Source organism: Solea solea, chromosome 2 (assembly GCF_958295425.1).
Source record: "Solea solea chromosome 2, fSolSol10.1, whole genome shotgun sequence".
NCBI lineage: Eukaryota > Metazoa > Chordata > Actinopteri > Pleuronectiformes > Soleidae > Solea > Solea solea.
Genome location: NC_081135.1, coordinates 18233952 through 18255432, shown reverse-complemented (window position 1 = coordinate 18255432; position 21481 = coordinate 18233952). Strand labels below are relative to the sequence as shown.

Below are 21481 nucleotides of genomic sequence, written 5' to 3'. Positions count from 1 at the left end.
TTAAAGGTTGTTGACAGAGTTTCAAAAAAGGTGACGATTATACACAGTGGTCATTTTTTGTGAGTGTAAGTTGTGGTGATCATGGATGGTGGTGATGTGTCAGGTGCAACAGCCCCTGGGTGAGGGAGCATCTGTGTATACACTGGCTTCTTTGTGTTTTCAATTATATGTTGACCTGTTTGCAGTCGTCTCACACAAGACGGAAACAATAGTCTACTGAGAAACATAGAGACACTCATGTGGAGCTCATTTTGAGTTTACTCACGCTACAGTTTTGAGTAAACTTTCACAGACTTAAGGTTTTATTGAGATTGATTTTTGGAAGACTAACTAACTGACAAATGACCGTTTAAGTGAAGAAACATCCTTAGTGCACTTTTATTTTCACAAAGAATTTGCTCTTACTTGCTGAACTGAAGCACAGTCAAGACGTGGAGAAGAATGAGAGAGAAAAATACCATCAGTTATTTAAACATCTAAGGCCTTGAAATGATGATATTGATGAGGAATAATATAAAACCTACTTGTTGCCCAGGAACAGAGTTTGCACTTTCATCAAAGTCTGACTCTATAGGTGCAAATATATTCATATCTGTGTTAGGTTGGTCCTCTTCTGTAAAAGAAAATGATGAATATACATGTGTATGCATATTGTTGAATCTAACAGAGCTATACTCTCAGTTTATAGTTACTAGGGTTACAAAGTTACCTGAACATGACGAACTGTCTGATAATATCCTTTTCAAGGGGATCTTGTGTCTGTGGCAGAACAAAGAGGCGAAGTACAGTATATGTGGAAGTCAAAAAACATGATGTACGAGACAAAAGCAAGGATGTACATTTTAAAAAAAATAAACCGTGTATAATTGCCAAGTCAGATAAACGATATGTTTATAATACAAGTAATTATTTGCAGTAGTAATGGATACAAGCATGAGATAATAAACATCAGAGGGTGCATCTTACCTGTCATCAATACGTAACCGTTTCTGTTCAAAAGCAAAAACAGAATGATTATAAATCACTGAATCACTGTGAAATGTAGGACTGGAACCCACCAAAGATATTCTTAGTCGACTGAAGCCCTGAAATTTTGACTAAAAATCAACTAATCAACAGAGTCTGACGGCTCTGACAGCGTTTTGCATCACGTGCATCTGCGCAATATCATAGCTCAGGATTTCCAAAAATATACTACGTCAACTAGTGATATCAGCATAAGAACTGTTGAGGAATATTTAGATTATTGTCTCTGTGCATGTCCTCACACAGAGCGAGACTGAACATAGGAGCTCAGCTTTATTTCCAGTGAAAATGAAAAATATGTGAACCTTGGGGGACCTATGTGTCCCACTGCTGGATGAGCTTGAGTCACTGCTGCAAACAGACTCTCCTGCCACTGTAGAATCAAGTGCAACAGACATTTCACTTATCAATAATGTTATCAATAAGGTAAAACACCATGAAGCAGAAGACATGAGATGTTTAGAGCAGACTTACCACTGCTGTTCCTCTTATGTGAGGAAGGAACATGTTTATCACAATACAACCTAAGAACACACACACACACACACACAGGTCTGGTTATTTAGATTAATAAAATAAATTATTAAGTAATATGACTCAAAATGTAAACATACTCACATGATAATGCTATTAGACAAACTTTCCAAACTGATATTTCCTTCAGTCTTTTCACAGGCAAGACAGTAAACCTCATGAAAATAAGGTTACAATAAAAATCACAATAATCACAGTTAAATACAACCATCAATAAAGAACTTGAATAGATGAAATCAGCCAAACAATAGCCAAAACCATTTTTTATGATTTGTTTATTTAGTAAAATAGACATTTTGGTATCGGCAAATATACTGTAAATGCTGATAACAGTCTATCTGCCAACAGGCTCTACTCTACATTCATTTCCATTTCAAAAGAAAGTGTGCATTAATCTGACCTTGAAAAAGGTTCCCCTGGATATTCAGTTCCCAGTTTTATGGGACATTTGTTAAAATGTATTTTGAACTGTAGGGTAAAGTGACGTACAGTAGTTAACGTCTATATGTAGCAAAAAAAATGACATTCATGACGTTCCAACCTTAGATGATCCAGCTCCGTTGACATTGTTGGATGTTCCAGCTACTGCAGAGTCTGAGTCCATCCCATTTTCAGCGCCATCGTTCTTGGCTCCTCCTGCACATCAACAATCACATAAAAAAGATGATCAACAAATTAGGGCTGTCAATAGATTTAAAAGAAATGAACAAATTAATCTCACATTTTGAAATTTGTTTAAATGTTTGCTTTTCTCCTAATGACTAAATTAACAAGTAATCAAACAGTGTGCATTTCAGACACCATTGTTTAATTGTGTCTTTCTTTTTAAACATAGAACTATGTGATTTTAAAGAGACTTAGACCTATCAAGTGCCAACCGGGTCATCTTAAAATAAAGGCTCAACATGTGTTAACATCACAACAAACAGAGAGAGAGAGAGAGAGCACAGTCAGCCACGCAGGGTACGTGTTCAAACAGAAGTCTCCAGGCAGCTGCCAGCATATTATGAGCACTATTGGTGCCTGGAGTGGTGAGTTTGCCACTTACTTTCCACTCATTGGCAATGACGAGGAATTCCTCTGCACAGGTCTCAGCAATTAGTGGCGCCTCTATTTTTTTTGACAGTCAATGCCAAGATTTTGCAACTTCCACTCATTGTCAGTTAATTGTGCCGTGCCACCGAGGCAGTCGTCATATTGCATAAAACTGTTGTTCTATCGATGGTTCTGTCACTCAGCTTCCGCACCAACAATCCCTCACCTCTCTCCATCTTCAGCTACTATATCAGTCTCTCCTCTCTGACTAACTGCAGGCAAGTGAATGTTTCGCATGGATAATTACCGGCTTTCATGTCAGAGGTCAGCGCACACCAGAAGTAAACAAACTTGTGTTAACTGCGTTAAATGATTTTATCGCGTTCATCTCAGCTGTATTAATCGCAACGATTGATAGGGCTTTAGGATCGATTTCATTGAAATTTTGAATATGGATTCATAGGGCATGAGAACGCTTTTTACCCATGAACCCCAGTAGTCTCGTGCACAATGAAGCAGCGGCACGTTTACGTCCGGTTGCCGCCCACAAGCGCGCCTACACACAATGGCCGATGCAGGTAAAACTCCCAACTTAAGTCTGACGCCTGGAACCATTTTGGATTTAAAACAACACAGAACAAAGTGCCAAGCAGAGGTCAGCTATTGTAGAAATACTTAAAACCTCAGAAACCACTTGACAAGGTATCACACTACTCTAACATTAGCTTCCAACAACAAGCCGTCCGGGGAAAACAAAAGAAACTGAGGGAATCACTAACATTACCAGCTGATTCTCCACGGGCCATAAAGATAACAGAGGCCATCGCAACCTTTGTTTGCAAAGATTTACGCCCGTACTCGGTAGTGGAAAAAGAAGTGGCTCGTTCAGGTGCTCGAACCACACTGGTGTGGTATGGTGCAACGTAAACATCTGACTGAAACTGTTATCCCCATGATGTATACATGTGTGAAAGACGACAACCCTAACGAAAATGCAGTCAGCAGAGAGGGTCACCATAACCTGTGACACCTGGACATCACTGTCAACGCAGTCGTACATGACAGTGACTTCTCACTACATCAACAACGAGTGGTGCCTCATGTCTCATGTGCTCATGTGACCCCTGAGGTTCTCACCAGCCACACTGCTATTAACACAGCTGATATGTTGACAGGGGCCATACAGGAGTGGGGACTGACCAGCAAAGACCCAGCAGTCGTGACAAACTTACAAGTTTGCTGTTAAAACCTGTTGTTTTTGGTGAAGAGACATTTGTATTTTGCAACACAGTTGAGCCATTTTCTTTATTTAAGAGCAGATTTAATCGAATTGTGATTAAAGGCGACATAGAATGCTTGTATCACACATATATGTTAGTTATGGAGGTCTACTTACATATATTAACTTGTTTTCATGATTAAAAACCTCCTAATCGCTGCAAACGAGCCGATCAAAATATCTCCTCACTGACGCTCTCGTCAGCCCCGCTGTTTCAGACCAAAACCACACCCCCAGAACGTGGACTGTGTTGTGATTGGCCAGCCAACGAGAGCTTTCCTACTGTCCTGTGATTGGCCAGGTACCTGGAAGTGACGTAATAGATAGGCCAGCTCTCAGATACACAGCTCCCCCTCTGGCACGGTGGATGCTCTGCATCTCAGCAGCTACAACGAGAGTGGTTCTTCTTCTTCTGCGGTTGAATGTACGCAACCGGATGTGCCCAGACTAGTGCCCGCAGCGGGAGGCGCTACGGTGGTGAGAGGAGTGGTGAGGATTTCTGATGACATCATCAACATACGGAAGTGTCGATCCGCTTTGCAGAGCCCAGGAAAACAATACAACACTATTTTCTCAGCAGTGGCTGAACTGTTGTTCTGAAACTTTAGGGTTTCATAAACGAGGTAATGACGCAGATACACACACACAAACGCAGCGTTAATTGGAGCTTCCGGTCTATGTCGCCTTTAATCGATTCAGAACCGAATCTATTTAGGAAATTGGCCACGATACCCAGCCCTGACGACTAATGCATTAACTTTGACAGCCCTACAACAAATACTTAAAACGTGGTCGTAGGACAGACAGAAAGAAACCATCAGATGCCCACTTACCTTGTGGTTGTGGATAATGTTCGGGGCAGAACAACCTGATGAAGGAAAAGTCATACAGATCATTTCAGGATATTCATTCATTTCTTTTCATCTGCAATTAAATTAGGCCCCACTTCAGAAAGGAAGTTCAACATGCTGAGATGAGAAACTCTGTTGTTTCTTAATTAATTCAATCAAATCAGCATAGGTTCACTCTGCACGTGCGACGGCACTTTAAAATACAGCATGCATACAGCCCTGATGCTATGATTGATGATGGAAACTGACAAAAAAAGTTATCCTCATACTTAACCCCTCTTGAGACCAGTAATACTATGGATAATATTATATGTGTAAAACTATTTATAGCAAAAATATTACATAATTATTATATTATATTATATCTAACTAATCTCTAAATTTGGTTCTCTTAGGGGGAAATTTAAAAAAATTATATATGAAATATAATATATAAGAGCTGGTGAGACCTGGGTGAAAATAAGCTCAAGGCTATTTTGTATGCTATTAATCTTTGACATATTAATGCAACTCTTCAGTGTGCACAAGCTTAATGCTGTTTTCATATAATAAAGTATAAAGATCCTCACATCTGTCCCTGTTTCATTGTTTAAATAATCTTATTTGCAGCCTCTTCATCTACAGGACAAAAAGTCTGGAGAAAAAGTCTTAATAAACTAACCCTGAATGTTATTACAATTCATTTTACTGAGACAAGACGGTAAAATTGGACTAAAATCCATATGATATGGACTGAATCAATGAATAAAAGAGGAAATGAACCAGTGCTATGAAAGAGGGAGGGAACTGAGAGAAACTCCCGACCAGGTTACTTTGCCCTTTCTGAAAAAATGAACATATTCAGAGTTTTCACTAAACCTGCTTTCTGAGCAAATGATTTTTACTGAACATGCAGCTGGACAGATGTGTTGGACTGACCCGTAAAGTCCACCCTTTGGATCTTCAGTAATCTTTGCTTTATCCTCAACAGCACAAGGGTAGTGGTAGGATTTCTTGCAGCGTCTCACTTCACACCCGGCAGCAGCGCCCCTTTTCTTACATTTGCGGCAGGTCTAAAGACATCAATCAATCAATCAATAAATGGATAAATATGTAGCACTTTTCATACAGATAACATTTAAGACAGAGTGTTTCACATACAAAGAAATACATACACACCTCAATAAATTACAGCTCTAACATGAGGACCAGCATCAAATAAGGAAACACCTGAAGTAGAGTATTAAATTAAATTAAATTAAATTAAATTAAATTAAATATATAATATCTGTCTCCTCAGACTGCTGATAATAATATAAATGTAAAAAAAATAATTATTTGCATATAATGGGTAAAAATCATTACATGTACATGAAGGTGAAAAGCATGACATAAAAAGATTATTTGGTAATTAAGATACATATTTACAAGTCAGTCAAGGTTTACATTCTAAGATGATGGCTTCAGAACAACACTTGGGCACATATTGGTCAGACCACAGCATATAACAACAATCTTATCAAGTAAAGTCCTTTCCTTGCCATCATATTTGACCACGACACCAGACGGGTCAAATGTATACTATATTGAAATTGCCTTTTTGTTATTAGTAGTATTATTATAATTATTAGTGTTATTATTATTTTATTCATTTGTTTATTCATTTTCATCTATTTTAATCGTTTGAAATAAATCAATCAATCTTCTCGTCCTGGCTCTTAACCGGTTAAACCTCGATGTGCATCTGAGACATGGCTTGTACCGTATCTCTTCCAAGGTGGAAAACGATAGAAGCCTATTCCTTTGTTCTTTTCGTTTGTGGCGGGCGTCAGCATGACTATGACAATTTACTATGCAGCAGCTCTTCACCATCTCTTAGTATACCGCAGACAAAGTATGCTATACAACATTAACTTTACGCACCGCTCCCACCGAAGATATATGTCTGTGCGAAGATGCCTTCTGTACCCAAGATACATTGCGTCATTACGTCACATTGGCGAGCTCTATAGACTAGGAGTTTACACCATGGATGTATTTTAAGAACTGGATAGAGCACCGCCCCCTCTGCCTTGATGACAATTTTGTCATGGTGGCCACTCGTGGTACTGCAACAAAAAATACTCATGCGACCCAAACAGCAATTTTCCCATTGACCGCAATAGTAAAAGAGACGCCTGAAAAACTAATTAAATGAATCATTAAATTTATCATTTTAACCTGTAATTATACTTTTCAGCTTACTGTATTCACTATCGTTGGTTTTGCCATTCATTTACAAATCCATAGTTTAAAGCCCAAAGCAAACGTGGTAATGGTATTCATGAAATCTGCTAGTGCAGGTCAGTAGCGTACTCCCATCATGCCTTTCGCTGTTCATGGATGCGCCGAGCAGGTCGAGGACGCAGACGCTTTGTTCACATAGCCGAGAGGCATCATGGGAGTAACACTACCGCGCATGCTCTATGGGCCGCACAACCCGGAAATAAACTCTGGGGTCAGAAACTTTTTTGGTGAGCAACTCCATAGGAATGAACAGAGCCAAAGGGGCGGTGCTCTATCCAGTTCTTATAATACAGGGCTCCAGAGTGCGACCATTGCGGTTGCACATGCGACCAAAATTTGCACCTAACAATTTTTCTAGGTCGCACTGGTGCACCTGACGCTGTCCAGATGAAAATGTAAATTTCTTTTGTTAGCACATCATCTCTCGTGTTCCCCTGTGACCAAACTCACACTCATGGTAGGATCATATCGTGGTCTAAACCAATGAGAGACAACTTGGCGACTTTGTCGCTAAATCTGGCGACTTTCCAACTCCCCCTAGCGGCATTCTGACTGAGTATTCTTTTTCCACACTTTGGCGACTGGTAGGGCCTCCAGAGTCCCAAATATAAGTATTGAAATGGTTAAAAAGTTGATTTTGCATAATATGTCCCCTTTAACACAACTAAAATACTGGAATGTATTTTAAAAATGACTGGATTAGAGCAGCTCAAAATGCCAGTAATATTATTTTTTTTTTTACCAGTTTATTTCCTCGGTTGACTTCATCCCTCACATCCTCAACAGAGAAACCGAAAAGGTCGTCAAACTCTGGCGTATTCTTGCAATATAGACCAGAGGCAAATAACTGTAAAACAGAAAACAATACAACAAGTTAGGAGAAATCTCTCATTCATGTTTTTATTTTTATTGTCTATTGTTTTAACTACCTCAACCTCGAGTTCGCAACAAACTAAACTGAACTGTCTTCATGGATATTTGTTTATTTAAAGTACAAATGTGTCCCTCTCAACACAAATTATGAAAACAACTTTTGGCTGTTGGAGAAATGTTATTATTTGATATTCAATCAATGTTTGCTAAATAAATTGTAAGATGCAGATATAATATGCATTTTTTTAGGCTGTAGTTTCTGACATTGTGAGGACTTCTCCACCATTGCCTCTATATCTCTTGGTATCCCGGGCCAGTAAAGGACTCTCCTTGCTTTGGCTTTTGTGAGCTGCCAAGGCCAGCCTTTCATGTGTTTTAAACACACAGCTTGTAACACACTGTGTATCGAGGTTGCACATTTCAGCTGCCTCAGTGTCTCCTCACTCAGGGTGTCCGTGGCCTCCAAAGCATACACAACTCTCTCATCCCAGGGGTTCTCGTCAATATTTTCATCTTTCCCACCTGAGAGTGTATTGGCAATGTACATTTTACAATAATATTATTTTAAACCAAGTCAACTGCGTTGTATCCCTGTTTACATTTCTACATATATCAATTCATTTATTTTCGTTTTTGAACTCCTCAGTTATCCCTTTTTTAAGTTCTTTCGAGAATCTAGGTGGCCATCACTACAGCCACTCATTAGGATTTAAATTAAAGTCTCCTCCAATAAGTATATAATTTGTAGGACATTTGGCTACAAAGTAAAATTTGGAAAAGTAAAACGTTCTTTAAAATTCAGTAAATATTTATATTCTTGTATATGAGGTTAATACAGGTTATTATATTTGCACAATGAGGAAGATCCAAGTTTTGGATTGTTCATTCAGATTTTTTTGGGATGGAGCAGCATTTGGTTAATTTAAAAAAAAAAACAAAAAAACAAAAATATTCTCATTGGTCTTGTGCTTTTTATCCCATTTAAATCTACAGCAAGGGAACACAGATGTTTCAATGTGGCAGCTTTATCTTGTTCTGTGCAGGCCACCCCAATCATTTTTTTCTGGACCCGCCCCTGCAGGACATGAGCTGAAACATACGTACAGTACTACAGAGCGAGTTGCCATAACGTAAAATGATCACTGCTGAGACCAAAACTTAACATTAGCTACATCAGTGTGTTTCTTTAAAGAATGCTTTTACCAACATTAGCTCACCAGCTTCTGGTAAACATCATACTTACCAAGCAGTTCTGATGAGCAGTCAACCCATCTTTAGTCGACATTGGTCCGGTTACACTCGTCTCCTCGGACCGCTGACACATTACACACTTCACTTCACGACCGTCAGCCATTTGTACAAACTATTCGCTCTCCTTAAAATAGCGCGCTTGCTATTGTTAAAGCTGAGATAAGTGTCACTCACTACACACACGTCTTCATGCCAGCTGCACAAGCGCGAAAGAAAAACTTCCTTGGTTTGTGTCTGAGCAAAGCAAAGCCGCCGATTTTGTGAGTGGTTGCCAGGTTGCAATGAAAACATCCCCTATTGCAATCTTGAGCTTCTAATAGATATATTAAAACGTTTCCAGTCAGTGAAATCACATTCAAATGTTTGTAATTTATCATCATAATTGTTAATGATGATCGTTTGCTTGAAACAGGTATACAGTGTTTTAAATCCAATGTTACTTTGATGCTACTGTATAAATCTGGGCATCAACCTTGAAGGTTTAGCTATGACACAAATCTGATACCATACTCAAACCTCTGAAGTTTGGAAGGATCCAGCTTACCATATATAATGTGATTCCATAAAATAATAAAAAGAAACACCAAGGCTGTACACTCAGTTACCCACCTATATCATTTTTGTTCATCTGCAGCAGAAAAAATTAATAAAAGCAAGGTGCCATAATGTAGCAACATCAATTCATCTTGCTATTGTTTTCTGTAATCATAGGTGAAGAATAATAAATTCAGTTTGATAATAATAATCACTGGTCAAGCAAAAATGTATGGTTTTTTTTATGGGTTGTTTTTAGTAAGTAAGTTCATGTTTTAAAATAATTAGTATAATAATATTAGAATACTTGCTATTATCAATTTCCTTTAAATATCACCATCTCCATTTTGTGGTTGTTTTTTTTCTCATGTGTACTGTATGATTTTTAAATCAGCGCATGTTCAGTAATGAGGCTACTCCTCTGATCATACCTCTGTAAACGGTGGATTGTTAAAAACCTGGCAACACATTCCACTTTCACTTTCATTTCTTGACACCACACACGCTCACACACCCTGTAGATACCTGCTCACGCACACATGCAAAATAAGACACACAAATAATTATTGAATTATCACAAATTGTTTATGTATATATATAAAAAAAATAAACAAGTCACAAGTAGTGACACCACCTTACTCAATGTACAATATAGCATCTCCAATAACAAACATTTCATAATGGACTGATATTAATAAACAATATCTACATTCAGAATATGGTCCCACCACAGGGAATAAGTTAGCGCTATACAATGATTTCTGATTATTCACACTGAGGAACATATGTAATCTATAATGTACATAAAAACAAAACACAGTAATTCAGATCATGAAGCCCACACAGCATCACAGACCAGAAAACAATAGAAGCCCACACACAGAAGTCAGTCCAGAGAGCTTGAGGCAAAAGAGATTTCCACTGACAGAGTGACGACACAGGGAGAGAAAAAACATCAAAGATGGAAAAAGAGAAAAGTAATCTCAAATCAAATGTTAAACACATGTAGGTGCTTTGTTTTTGACAAATAAATAAACATGTAAGGGGGGGGGGGGCATCTCTCAAGAAACATTATTTCAAGTTAATGCTGAATGTACTTCTCCCTTCCTTTTTTTATACGCAGTAACAGTGGAAATGTAAACACAAATAGATGCATTAACTGAGATCAGTCCTGCTGGCCCATCCATACATCTATTACATTATAATCACACAGATCCCTCATAAAAACAAACAAAGTGTGTGAATAGAGGACAATGATGAACATATTCATCTCTTCTGTATCCTCCGTGTGCAATGGTGCCATTGTCTTTAACATTTGGTGTGTGGGAGAAAAAATAGATTATTACAGGAAATCTGACAAGTACTGATGTTGGCATTACAGCACAAATAGCCACGTGATGCTAGCATTCAAGAGGGCCGTCTGGTGATGGAGGAAGTGCTGTGGAGTTCAGGGTTTGATGTCAGAGCAGCTTGTGTAGGTCTCACTGCAGCTGGACGATGTGCTGAGGTTTCCAGAGCCACTGCCTTCTGTTACAAACGCACAACGTCAAATAGAGATTAACGCACAGATGCAGTGTTAGAGTAGGAAATTAAGAGGGGCTCAAGGCAAAATGCCCTTAAAATTGTACTTAATTTAAAATGTGCATGATAATGGATTTGAAGGTGTACATCAAATATTGGTCTGTCATGCCAGATAACATGTCTTCCAAATTTTATTTGTGATCTTCTGTTTGAATACCTGAACTGGTGAGAGACTGGCAAGACTTGGACTTCCCAATGAGTGCGATGAGATTAGCAGCAGCAATCCAGCCTTCCTTAGAGGTGCTCAGATTACGCACAAACCTGCATGACCACACACACACACACACACACACGTTTCATTATAGTAAGAGCTGGAATAATTGTTCCCATTTATAAACAGACTGTGTTTGCTCACCACTGTCCATCATCTCCTTCTTTGACCAGCTGAACCATGTGTCCGCTCCTCACTGACAGTTCTGGAGCGTTGCCTTCCTCATCGTCAGCCATCACTGTATACTTTCCAGCACACTGTTCATAGTGAAAGTGAGAAGAAGAAACAAACGAAAAAAACGTCACAATAACATCCAAGATTCTTCTTTGCTATCAATGCAATCCTTGTTTTTTGTAAATCTGTAAAACCTATACTGTATAGATATATTCTACCAGCCCCGGCGTCAGGGGGTCATTTAGGGGGCAATGCCCCCCCGCCCGTGCCTCCTTGCCCCCCCCCCCCCATTGGCTTTAGTTGGCTAAAACTGCACGAGCGACCGCTGAGCAGGAGGACCGTATCCCCGCGGCGGAGAAGGAGCTGGAGGAGCCAACAGCGCGTGAGCAGCCGCAGCTAGCTAGCGGTAGCAACACAGAGGCACGCGTCCCCCCAGCGGAGCCGGAGCATGCCGATTATAGCGGGCTCTCCCAAACACGAGGCCATGGTCACAGTGGTCACAGTGGTCCTCCGGGTGATTTAGGTGAGGACAAGCCCGCTCAGATCATTTTGAAGAAGTTTCCCTCTCGCCTTTTCAAGGGTCAGAAACGCTCATTTGTTGCCCTGTGGTACAACCATAGAGACTGGTTAGAAGACAGTGTTAAAGCTGACGCTGCATTTTGTTTTGCATGTCGAAAGTTTGGGACTGTAACCAAAACTGGCTATTGTGACTGGAAACACGCAGCAGAGAGAGGATAGAGTGTAAAGAACACATGGAAAGTGTGGCAAAGTGGCGAGAGAGAGTGAAGAGGGCTGATTCAGGACAGGAGATTTCTACCCTTGTGAGTGAAGGCCAGCTAGCCAGAAATCGGTACTACATCGGTGCTATTATCGACATGTTACAGTTCCTGGCCATAAACCGATTGCCTCTCAGAGGGAGTGTGGAAGCATTTAATTCTCAAGGTGATGCAAGCTGTGGACTTTTTTTTGTCATTGTTTGAGTTTGTATCTCCATGAGTAGAGAAGATATTTATTTAAAGGGGGTGTGATATTGTGATTGCTGTTGGTTGTACAACTGGTTTTCATGTGCATACGAAGGGAAATGTGTGCTTGTCCCGGTAATAATAGACCATATAGATTAAGTACAGTATGTATGTTTATATGTGCAGATCTGTGGTAAAATCAACACTGCCCCCCCCAACACAACACCTTATACAGTATGTCCATATAAGGCGTTGTATGTGTGTTTATGTCACATAGTCAGGCTTTAAAAAGGTTTTTTTTTTTCATCTTCCTATGTGTTGTGTCAAAGTTATAATTCATTTATATAGCATTTTTAGTAGTGATAATTGTGCAGAAGTCACAAAATAGTTTTTCTTTCTTTTTGTTTAAGTGAACTTTGAACTTTCACAAATTCAATCCGATTTTAAACATATTGAGTACTTTTTGCTTAGGTATGTTTATATAGTTTGTGAAAATGAAAAAAAATGTTTAATCAGATTGCCCAGTTCGTCCTGCAAAAAGGATACAAGACTCTCTATATTGCACTTTCTTAGTCTACTATAGTCTATACTATACTACTATAATGATGTTTCCAGCAGCAGCAAACAAAACATTCACAATAAACAGATGCTGTAGCGTTTAAGGAGCAAATTGATTCTCTGCGGCCCTCTAGTGGCCAAAAAGAAAGTTGCAGCTATAACTAAACATTTTTTACAAACTTGAGTTAGTAGTGAAAAATCAAAAACATACAGAGGTTAATTGGACACTCTAAAATGCCTTTAGGTGGCCCTGTGAAAGGATGTAGCCTGCCTTTCACTCTATGTCAGCTGGGATTGGCACCAGCAGCCCCATGACCCTCATGTTGAGGATAACATGGTAGACAATGGCTGGATAGACTCAAAAATGAGTCCTAATATTTTTGACTGTTTAATTGGGCTCTTGCCGCCACAGTGTGATGATGATGATGATGATGATGATGATGATGATCACACTGTGACTCACCAGCTTCTTGCCACTGTCATCCTCTGGGTCAGAGTTGAGTGGATCCTCAGCACTGGAGTAGCCATCGTGCTCCTCAGAGGCATCCATTAACGAGGAAGCCTTGTTCCAGCCTGAAGAGAAGAGGGCCACATGTGAGTTAAGTTTACAGCAGCTGTCGGAAATGTCATGTGAGAGACCAGCAGTGAGAGATCTACAGGAGGGAAACGGTTCAAACACAGAAGATAGAACAGCTGTAGTGGGATTCAATCAGTTCTACAGCTGTAACCAAAAACTGGGGAGAAGGGCATGCAGTTATTTATTTCACCGAGCCTGAGAGAAACATCAGATGGGCAAAGTGAAAACAGAACGTCTGTAAAGACATTACAGTGCAGCAGACACACAGGGAGCATGGGCCTGCTCATGTCAGTGTACCTCTCCATTTTGTCTGTAATAGACTAGAAGTGCTAAGCCATCTGGCCCTGCTCAGGTGGAGATGGGGAGGACCTGCGTCTGAGGGACAGGAAGCAACGGAAACACAGCTACTGCAGATCAAACCTGGCCATGCTCAAGCTTCATGGATGACAAAGTAACCAGAAACAGTTGGTGCCAAAAAGACTCACTCACCTTTAAAGCCGAATGGAGTAGGGTCACTCTGGCGTTTCGTCTTGTGGTCAGGGCTTGTGGGGGAACCTACCACAAAGCAGGTAGAACGGCAAGGATGGCAAGAAGGAAATGGTGGTCAAAATACTGACAACATTTGAATGACGGTGATAAAATGCAACACTACAATCTTGTGATGCATTTTAAAGGAAGGAACTGGATTTTATATGACAAATTACACTGGATTGAATAACTCTGGAGTCAAGATATGAGTGACACCTGGACCTTTGTCATGGGTAAAGTAAAACTTCTTGTGTACTTGATGTTTCTGTGGAGGGTACTACAGTCAGTATTTGACCAACTTAAAGTATTCCTGCCCCACTCACTTGTAGTTTAGAGAATATTTTGGGAAATGAGGTTATTTGGTTACTTGTACCGAGTGTGGGAATAACACTCCTGTGTCTGTATGTCTGTAGGTCTATCACCAGAATTTGGTTAACTTGACGTAAAGACTGGAAACAAAAGCCACCTGATAACACCACTCAAGTTTAATAAAGTCTCTGTTACACTCAATAGTGGGTGCAGGCAGGATTTTTAAAGTGAGGTGTACTCAGTGCTTGAACTGGGCCAGTACTGTCCGGTACGCAGTACTGGTACTAATTTTACTATTTTAAGTACCAGCACTTTTATTTGCATACCAGTGCTGGTACTCTGTTTAGTTTATCTGTCCAAGTCATTATTATGGCCCATAATAATAATTTCCCCTTATTTTTCCACACATCTGCACTATTTGATGGCAAAGAGTATATTATTTTCACATGCACATGATATGCAAATAGGATTAATTAATGTCAAACAATTACTCTGATCAATGTCAGTTACAAATATAAGTCATAAAATAAACCACATCCACATTTTGAATGATCGTTGAGTAATAATTCAATATATTTCCTCTGCCTCCCCAGAAGAGAAATACACTGATGATATGACGTGTTGGATATGAAATGATGCTGGCCTTCAGTTACCTTTCTGAGCTTTCAGGTTACTGAAACCTTGTAAAGTAAAGCGCTTTTTAGCCACAGCAGCTCTGTCTGAGGTGGGGCTTGTCACAGTCTCATCTTCTGACCCAGGGGGAAAAACAGGAATACAGGGGAGACACAAAAGGAAGGAAGGAAGGAAGGAAGGTAGGAAGGTAGGAATTAAGGATTTTATTAAGGTCAAAATTAATGGACACATTCAATAAAGAGAAGAGAAGACAGAAAATAAAGGGGAAACAAATGGGTGCAGCAAGGGCTGGGTATCAAATTTTAGTACTTGTGGTATTGACTGGGTATCAGTCAGATTCCTGTACGTAAATAGTTCATCTCATCAGTGTCAGTGAGCCAATAAGCATGCAGCATGATGTTTGTCCCAGATTTAACAGTGCATGTGATTAGCTGTGTTAAGATGTGCCGGAAGTTATGAACAGAGACATAGTTTTAAATGAATCTGTGTGACTGTGACTGTGCTGTGGTTTGAGGGCTCGGTACCTTCTTAATGAATAAAGGCATGATGAACTAAACTAAGGCTGCAACTAACAATCATTTTCATATTCGATTAATCTGTCGATTATTTTCTCTATAAATCAGTTATTCGTTTGGTCCATAAAATGCTGAAAAATGTCAATCATGTTTCCCAAACCTACAAATGATGATATCCTCAAATATCTTGTTTTGCTCACAAACCAAAATTATTCACTTTTAATGATTTCTTTTGTTATATGGGACAAAGAAACCAGAAAATATTCACATTTAAGCGGCTGAAAAATCAGCTTGTTTCAATGACAAAAAACCCCACACACACACTGATTAGTCGATTATCAAAATAGTTGACGATTCATTTAGTTTAGTAATTTATTATCAATTAATCATAGAAGCCCTAATAAAGTGTACAAAAATAAATGCAGAATGTTTCTCCATATTGAATTCAAGGAGACAGCCAGGTTTGTAAAAACTAACATAACAACAGTTTTAATAGTTTTAATTGTCCTGGAATCAGTATCGAAACCCATATCTCAATATTGATTCCAGCCCTGGGTGCTTTGCAAAATGTGATCATGACAAACACTAGAGTTGTATACATATAACGGATTCGCTCTGTTTGCTTACCTTTTCCTGGGGGCTTTGTTGAGGAGGAGGAGTTGATGTCAGGGCTGCAGGGCTCGACTTTCTTCTCCTCTCCCCTCTTGAAGCTCCTCTGACCAGTCTTGAAAGGACTGTGGGTGAACAAAAGTGAAATATAAGAAATGCCAACAGTCAATGGAAGGATTGATTAAAAACAAATGTAAGTGTCTGCTAAATCGCGTGGAGAGAATGAATAAGTCAGGTTGTAAACAGACTCACCTGAGATTCACTGTTCCACTGGATGTGGAATGGAACGGGAAAACCTGGTCTGGCGCCCTCTGCTGGCTGGCTTCTGAAACACGGATGGATTAGTGCTTCAGTTTGTGGATAAATATTGATATTACTTTGACTTGAATTGAAGTTAGGTGTACTATTACTGTACCTCTACAAGCTTCCAGCTGAGTTGTCAGAACCTTCCTGATCTCATTTACCCATGTGGTTTTGATTTCAGTTGTTGCTGCCTGAAAGAGAACAGGTAGATCACCTGTATTTAGATGGATTTTCTTGTCTTTTGGCCAACACGTTTACAGTGGATTGGGCATTTGTTTGTCACCTTCATCTACCTCAGTTTAAAATGCTCCAGGACAAAGATGAGGGACAGTTTCAAAAGTGTATTTGTTAGAATACAAGCAACCTCAGATTCAGTGCTGCTCACTGATGTGTTTTGGATAGCAACAATACAGGACAGCAGAATGATTTTTGTTGTTGCTATTTCGACATAAATAAATTATGGGGACTTTCATTGTTGACAGTAATTTTATTTGTCAAGTGCACAGAGATACAGAGTAAAGCATGCAGGGAAATGAGTAAAGTTAATTACATAATTACATAAAATCATGTAAATAAAACTGAAACCTTTAAAATTACTATTTTTGTGTGTGTGTGGAGCATTATGTTAAGAAGCAAGATGACCAGGGTAAAGATGTGTCAATGTACCTGAACAATGTAAACCTCTTCTCTTGAGTTGCACCACACTTCAAACTTCTTGTTGTCTCCCTTTGCATTCTCAGTAATGCCCACAGCACTCATCTGTCAAAAAAAGAAAATCGACTTTTGAATGACATAACAGTGAAGGACACAGAAAAGTGACAACACTGCAGCTGCAGTGGTGCTCCTTACATTCAGAGACTGCTTGAAGCTGTAGGAGGGAGCTTTCTCGTAGCCTTCCCCATTCTCCTCCCTCCTTTTGCAGAAGAGCAGGGCTTTCTCATGCAGGAAGAGGTGTCTCTGCATGGGCTTGAAACGGGCCAGATCCTTGACCTTGGCATGACCTTTCTTGTGCTCTGTCCACACGCTGAATGACCCTTGCATCAGGAGCTTTCCCAGCTCACCTATATTACCCTAAGACAGATGAAAAAGATTTAATAATGGACCACATACAGTACAGTACAGTGCTATGGCTGATGTCATTGCTGCATATATTCATCCATCAATTATTTTATATCAAATAATCATACTATTAAACAGAATATATATATATGTATATATATATATGTGAATATTTATATATACACACACATATATATACATACATAAACACACATATATATATATATATATATATATATATATATGTCTCTATTCTGATTGAGACATCACAGCAGGACATCACACTGCCAGGTACAGTATATACATCAAGCCTCAGCTTTGTAACTGATTAGCCAGGATCCTGTTTAACACCGTACCTCATATCCTGTAATGGCGATGAGGTGCATGGAATCATTGACAGCCTTGAGGATGCCTAAAATGGAGGTCAGCGCCTCCTGCAGGTCATTTGCCCCCTCACAGCCCTTACTGTACTTCAGCATTTCCTGTAGTTCGCAGTAAATAAAGAAACAGCTCTATAGTAAAGACTAAAAAACACAGTTTAATAATCTAGTTGACATTGTCGCTAACAGACAGTGTCATACCTTCAATAGCAGCTGATATTTGGTGATCCTCTGCACAGGTTTCAGTAGATAAGAATCTAAACCCAGTTTATGCTCCAACTTCTTCTGACACTCCTGATGCAACCACATGGAAAAAAGATTAAATGACATAAAAACACAGAACTTAAAACTTTGGTGACAATCACAAGGTCTAACAATGTGGTCACCTGGAAGAAGGCACAGTCTGAGCACTGTCTCCACAGACTTTCAGAGCGAGGCTTGTTGTGACAGTACTTCTCATAGATCTGCAAATCTGTCATCTGAGGGAGAAAAGAAGGAGTAAGAAACCTCATAAGCACAGCTGGATTCACACCTGTTGATGAGTTGGAAATGTGTTATTTCACTCACTCTCTCCAGAAAACACCTTCCAACCAGTTCTGGGAAGTCTGTGTACTGCTCCAGCTCCCTCAGAAAAGTCCTGGAAACAACACGATCATGATAAGAAAACAAAACAATTGCACATGGTGGTTAAATGTGTTCCGATGTGTTTTGAATGTTCCAAAATTGGAGCATTCTCTGACAGACAATGGCAAACTGTTTCATAGTGTGTTGCCTTTGAATGGCAGAGCACTTTGCAGATGAACTGCTTCCATACTCATAAAAGCACCCAGTGGCATTATCAGAGTCAGTTCTGTTCAGTTTATAGGGTTCAGTTATTGCTTGATCTTGGTGGATTTAAAGCGCACAGACTCTGGCGGGATTGTTTGAAAACAAATGCACATGACCAGGTGAGGGGAACGGAGGTGGAGTATCAGCAGTGAGTTTACAAAATTTACAAAATATAACAGTGAGGATAAAGTGGTAGACAATGGAGGGATGGATGGATGGATGTTTACAGTGGTGCAGTGGTTTACAGTTAAAAATATGTACTCCTGTACAACTGTAGGGGGAGCGCTGTAGAGAAAAAGGCACTTTAATGTCTATTGTCGTCAATGACAGCTAGATGGCGATCATTCACCTCTTGTGGAAGTGGTAAATTTCAGGCATGTTGCCAAACAGAACCTCCTTCTTGTTTTGTAAAGCAGTTGGGATGAGGTGAGACATCGCTGGATTATCCATCTCAGAGGCATAGCCCTGTAACACACATAAAATTATAATATCAAACTACAGGCACAAGGCAGATGGTGATGATGATGACGGTGATGATGATGAATCCTCCTGTAGGTTGATTACACACCTGCATCACACAGAGTAGCTCCTCAACGTAAGCTCTCTCAGTTTCCAGCAACTCATTCATAACATGCCTGCAGACAGAAGGAGGATGGGAGAGAGGAAGGCAAAAAGAGAGAGATCAAATAAAGCATTTGGTGCAGTCAGAGACAACAGATGCACCGCACTATAGGTAATGACAACTGTGTCCACACAGTCCATCTGTGTAATTTGATGAAGATGAGTGAGAGATAGCTGATCCCCTCACCTCCTGAGCACTGCCAAGTTCTCCTCCTCCTCTGACAGAGAGGCATGTCTGCTGATACTGTGTCCATTCTGCAGTTGGCCATTTCCCTGGGAATCACCATGATAAGTGACAGACAGTATAAACATTCAAGAACAAGTGTGCAGACAAAAACAAAAACACAACACTCACTTTCTCACAGTTGTTCCCACAGTCTGTCTCTGAGCAGTTGTTCTCCTGCTTTTCTCTGTGAGCTGTGGATGAGGATTATTATTATTTGACTATACAGTATCGTCTGAAGCACCACTCAGTCAGAAGTGTCAGAGCCTTGCAATCCAATTCACAATATAAACAGTGACAAAAGCAAAGAAAAAAACAACAACCTCTATGCATGTTATTTAATAGACGTTGCTACGATGACTACAAATGACTGTAAATGCAGAATTATTTTGAAGCAACTGACTCCGCCTGTCATAATTCTTCAGGCAGGGAGTTACAGTCTTACTTCAAAAGCTCCAATAAAAGTTTGCCCACTTCGACCATTAAGTGCTTTGTAAGTAATACAAAGGTTTAGTTTTAAATCAGCACATGCTCCGTGTGTCTGAGACTAACCTGGTGAGCTGTGGGGAGATTTGATGAAGGCCTCAGGTCTGGGGGCTACGGGCTGCACCGGCCTGGTTTGTTTGGCAGCTAACTTCTTCAGACTGACCCTCCTCTTGTCGTACATCTCCTGCATGGACACCTGCTTCTGGGAAACCCGCTCCACTTGGTCCTGACACACAGGAAAATGTCAGTCAGTCATCATCTACCGCTTTATCCTCCACCAGAGGGTCGCGGGGGGTGCTGTGCCAATCTCAGCTACATCGGGCGATAGGCGGGGTACACCCTGGACAATTCGCCAGTCCATCGCAGGGCCACACACAGATAGAGACAAACGACCATTCACTCTCACACTCACTCCTATGGTCAATTTAGAGTGTCCAATTTACCTAATCCCCACATTGCATGTTTTTGGACTGTGGGAGGAAGCCGGAGAACCAGGAGAGAACCCACGCACACACAGGGAGAACATGCAAACTCCATGCAGAAAGGCCCTTGTTCCAACCGGGCTCGAACCCGGGTCTTCTCGCTGCAAGGCCAGAGTGCTAACCACTACAGCACCGTGTGGCCCAGGAAAATGTCAATATTCCAAATTAATTTAATGCTTGTTGAAGATGTAATAAATAATATTAACATTTTAAATTAAATTTTACACACTTTAAGTAGATTAATATAATTGATATAGTAGATATAATATAATATGATATAATATAATATAATATAATATAATATAATATAATATAATATAATAATTTATCCTTACCCATAAGTATGCGAGTATAATTTCTTTGTAGTATAATATTTTTGTACTTTTTAGGATTAGTCTTAAGGGCCGTGCTTTATGTCGGTGGCCATCTTGTGCCAACATGTTTCTACAACAGCACTAATGGACAAACCAGCCAGAGTTACATACAATCTGCCGTCTCCTTATTAGCCATCAGTAACTCTTACACAACAGTGACAGAGCGGTTGGTTTAAAAATACACAGCATATGCATTCTTTGTGCTTCTACCTTGAACTGCTGGTTGAGCACTGCATCATATTCTCTCCAGATGGTGCTGAGGTCTGGCAGCTGGTTGTGGCCTGAATGATCCAGATAGCGCTCCAGCTCCTGCAGAGCTAACTCAGCGCCCTCATGTGACTGACACTTGTCGACTGGCTGAGATGCCAGCAGGTATATACCATCATCAACCCATTTAGACGCCTAAAGAGGACAGAAGGG

The 21481-nt window shown here is 40.0% G+C and overlaps 2 protein-coding genes across 19 annotated transcripts in view; both read right to left on the bottom strand.

Moving 5' to 3' along the window:
- Positions 1-17: 17 nt before the first annotated feature.
- LOC131476992 (PHD finger protein 6-like) lies at positions 18-9357 on the bottom strand. 5 transcript variants are annotated; one of them, XM_058654802.1, is made up of 11 exons: positions 9107-9357; positions 7733-7837; positions 5644-5777; positions 4708-4742; positions 2102-2196; positions 1645-1715; positions 1501-1550; positions 1332-1399; positions 967-989; positions 710-759; positions 18-610 (listed from the first exon to the last, which is right to left on the bottom strand). In XM_058654802.1, exons 1-11 carry the CDS (start codon positions 9215-9217, stop codon positions 477-479), a joined length of 876 nt encoding a protein of 291 aa, XP_058510785.1. In that variant the 5' UTR covers positions 9218-9357; the 3' UTR covers positions 18-476. The 5 variants fall into 5 exon arrangements, 4 of the variants coding, with proteins under 4 accessions (XP_058510785.1, XP_058510783.1, XP_058510786.1 ...); XM_058654800.1 differs by having other exon boundaries at positions 20-613; XM_058654803.1 differs by lacking the exon at positions 1645-1715 and having other exon boundaries at positions 20-613; positions 1501-1513.
- An 854-nt stretch (positions 9358-10211) lies between these two features.
- Positions 10212-21481, bottom strand: part of mcf2lb (mcf.2 cell line derived transforming sequence-like b) — a 36043-nt gene continuing 24773 nt past the window's right edge. For 5 of the 14 annotated variants that reach the window (XM_058622465.1, XM_058622466.1, XM_058622455.1 and 2 more), the window contains exons 12-33: positions 21272-21463; positions 20272-20431; positions 19852-19913; positions 19684-19769; positions 19444-19510; positions 19225-19340; positions 18615-18684; positions 18434-18526; positions 18249-18341; positions 18024-18149; positions 17458-17679; positions 17275-17367; positions 16721-16799; positions 16558-16630; positions 16324-16430; positions 15202-15297; positions 14201-14266; positions 14009-14086; positions 13598-13707; positions 11585-11697; positions 11387-11490; positions 10212-11175 (exon numbers count right to left, since the gene is read on the bottom strand). In XM_058622465.1, the coding sequence (XP_058478448.1) occupies positions 11096-11175; positions 11387-11490; positions 11585-11697; positions 13598-13707; positions 14009-14086; positions 14201-14266; positions 15202-15297; positions 16324-16430; positions 16558-16630; positions 16721-16799; positions 17275-17367; positions 17458-17679; positions 18024-18149; positions 18249-18341; positions 18434-18526; positions 18615-18684; positions 19225-19340; positions 19444-19510; positions 19684-19769; positions 19852-19913; positions 20272-20431; positions 21272-21463 (2286 nt within the window). In that variant the 3' untranslated portion in view covers positions 10212-11095. Of the gene's footprint in view, positions 11176-11386; positions 11491-11584; positions 11698-11899; positions 12218-13597; positions 13708-14008; positions 14087-14200; positions 14267-15201; positions 15298-16323; positions 16431-16557; positions 16631-16720; positions 16800-17274; positions 17368-17457; positions 17680-18023; positions 18150-18248; positions 18342-18433; positions 18527-18614; positions 18685-19224; positions 19341-19443; positions 19511-19683; positions 19770-19851; positions 19914-20271; positions 20432-21271; positions 21464-21481 lie in introns of those variants that run through there. The other 9 variants (XM_058622468.1, XM_058622461.1, XM_058622458.1 and 6 more) reach the window with 8 other exon arrangements.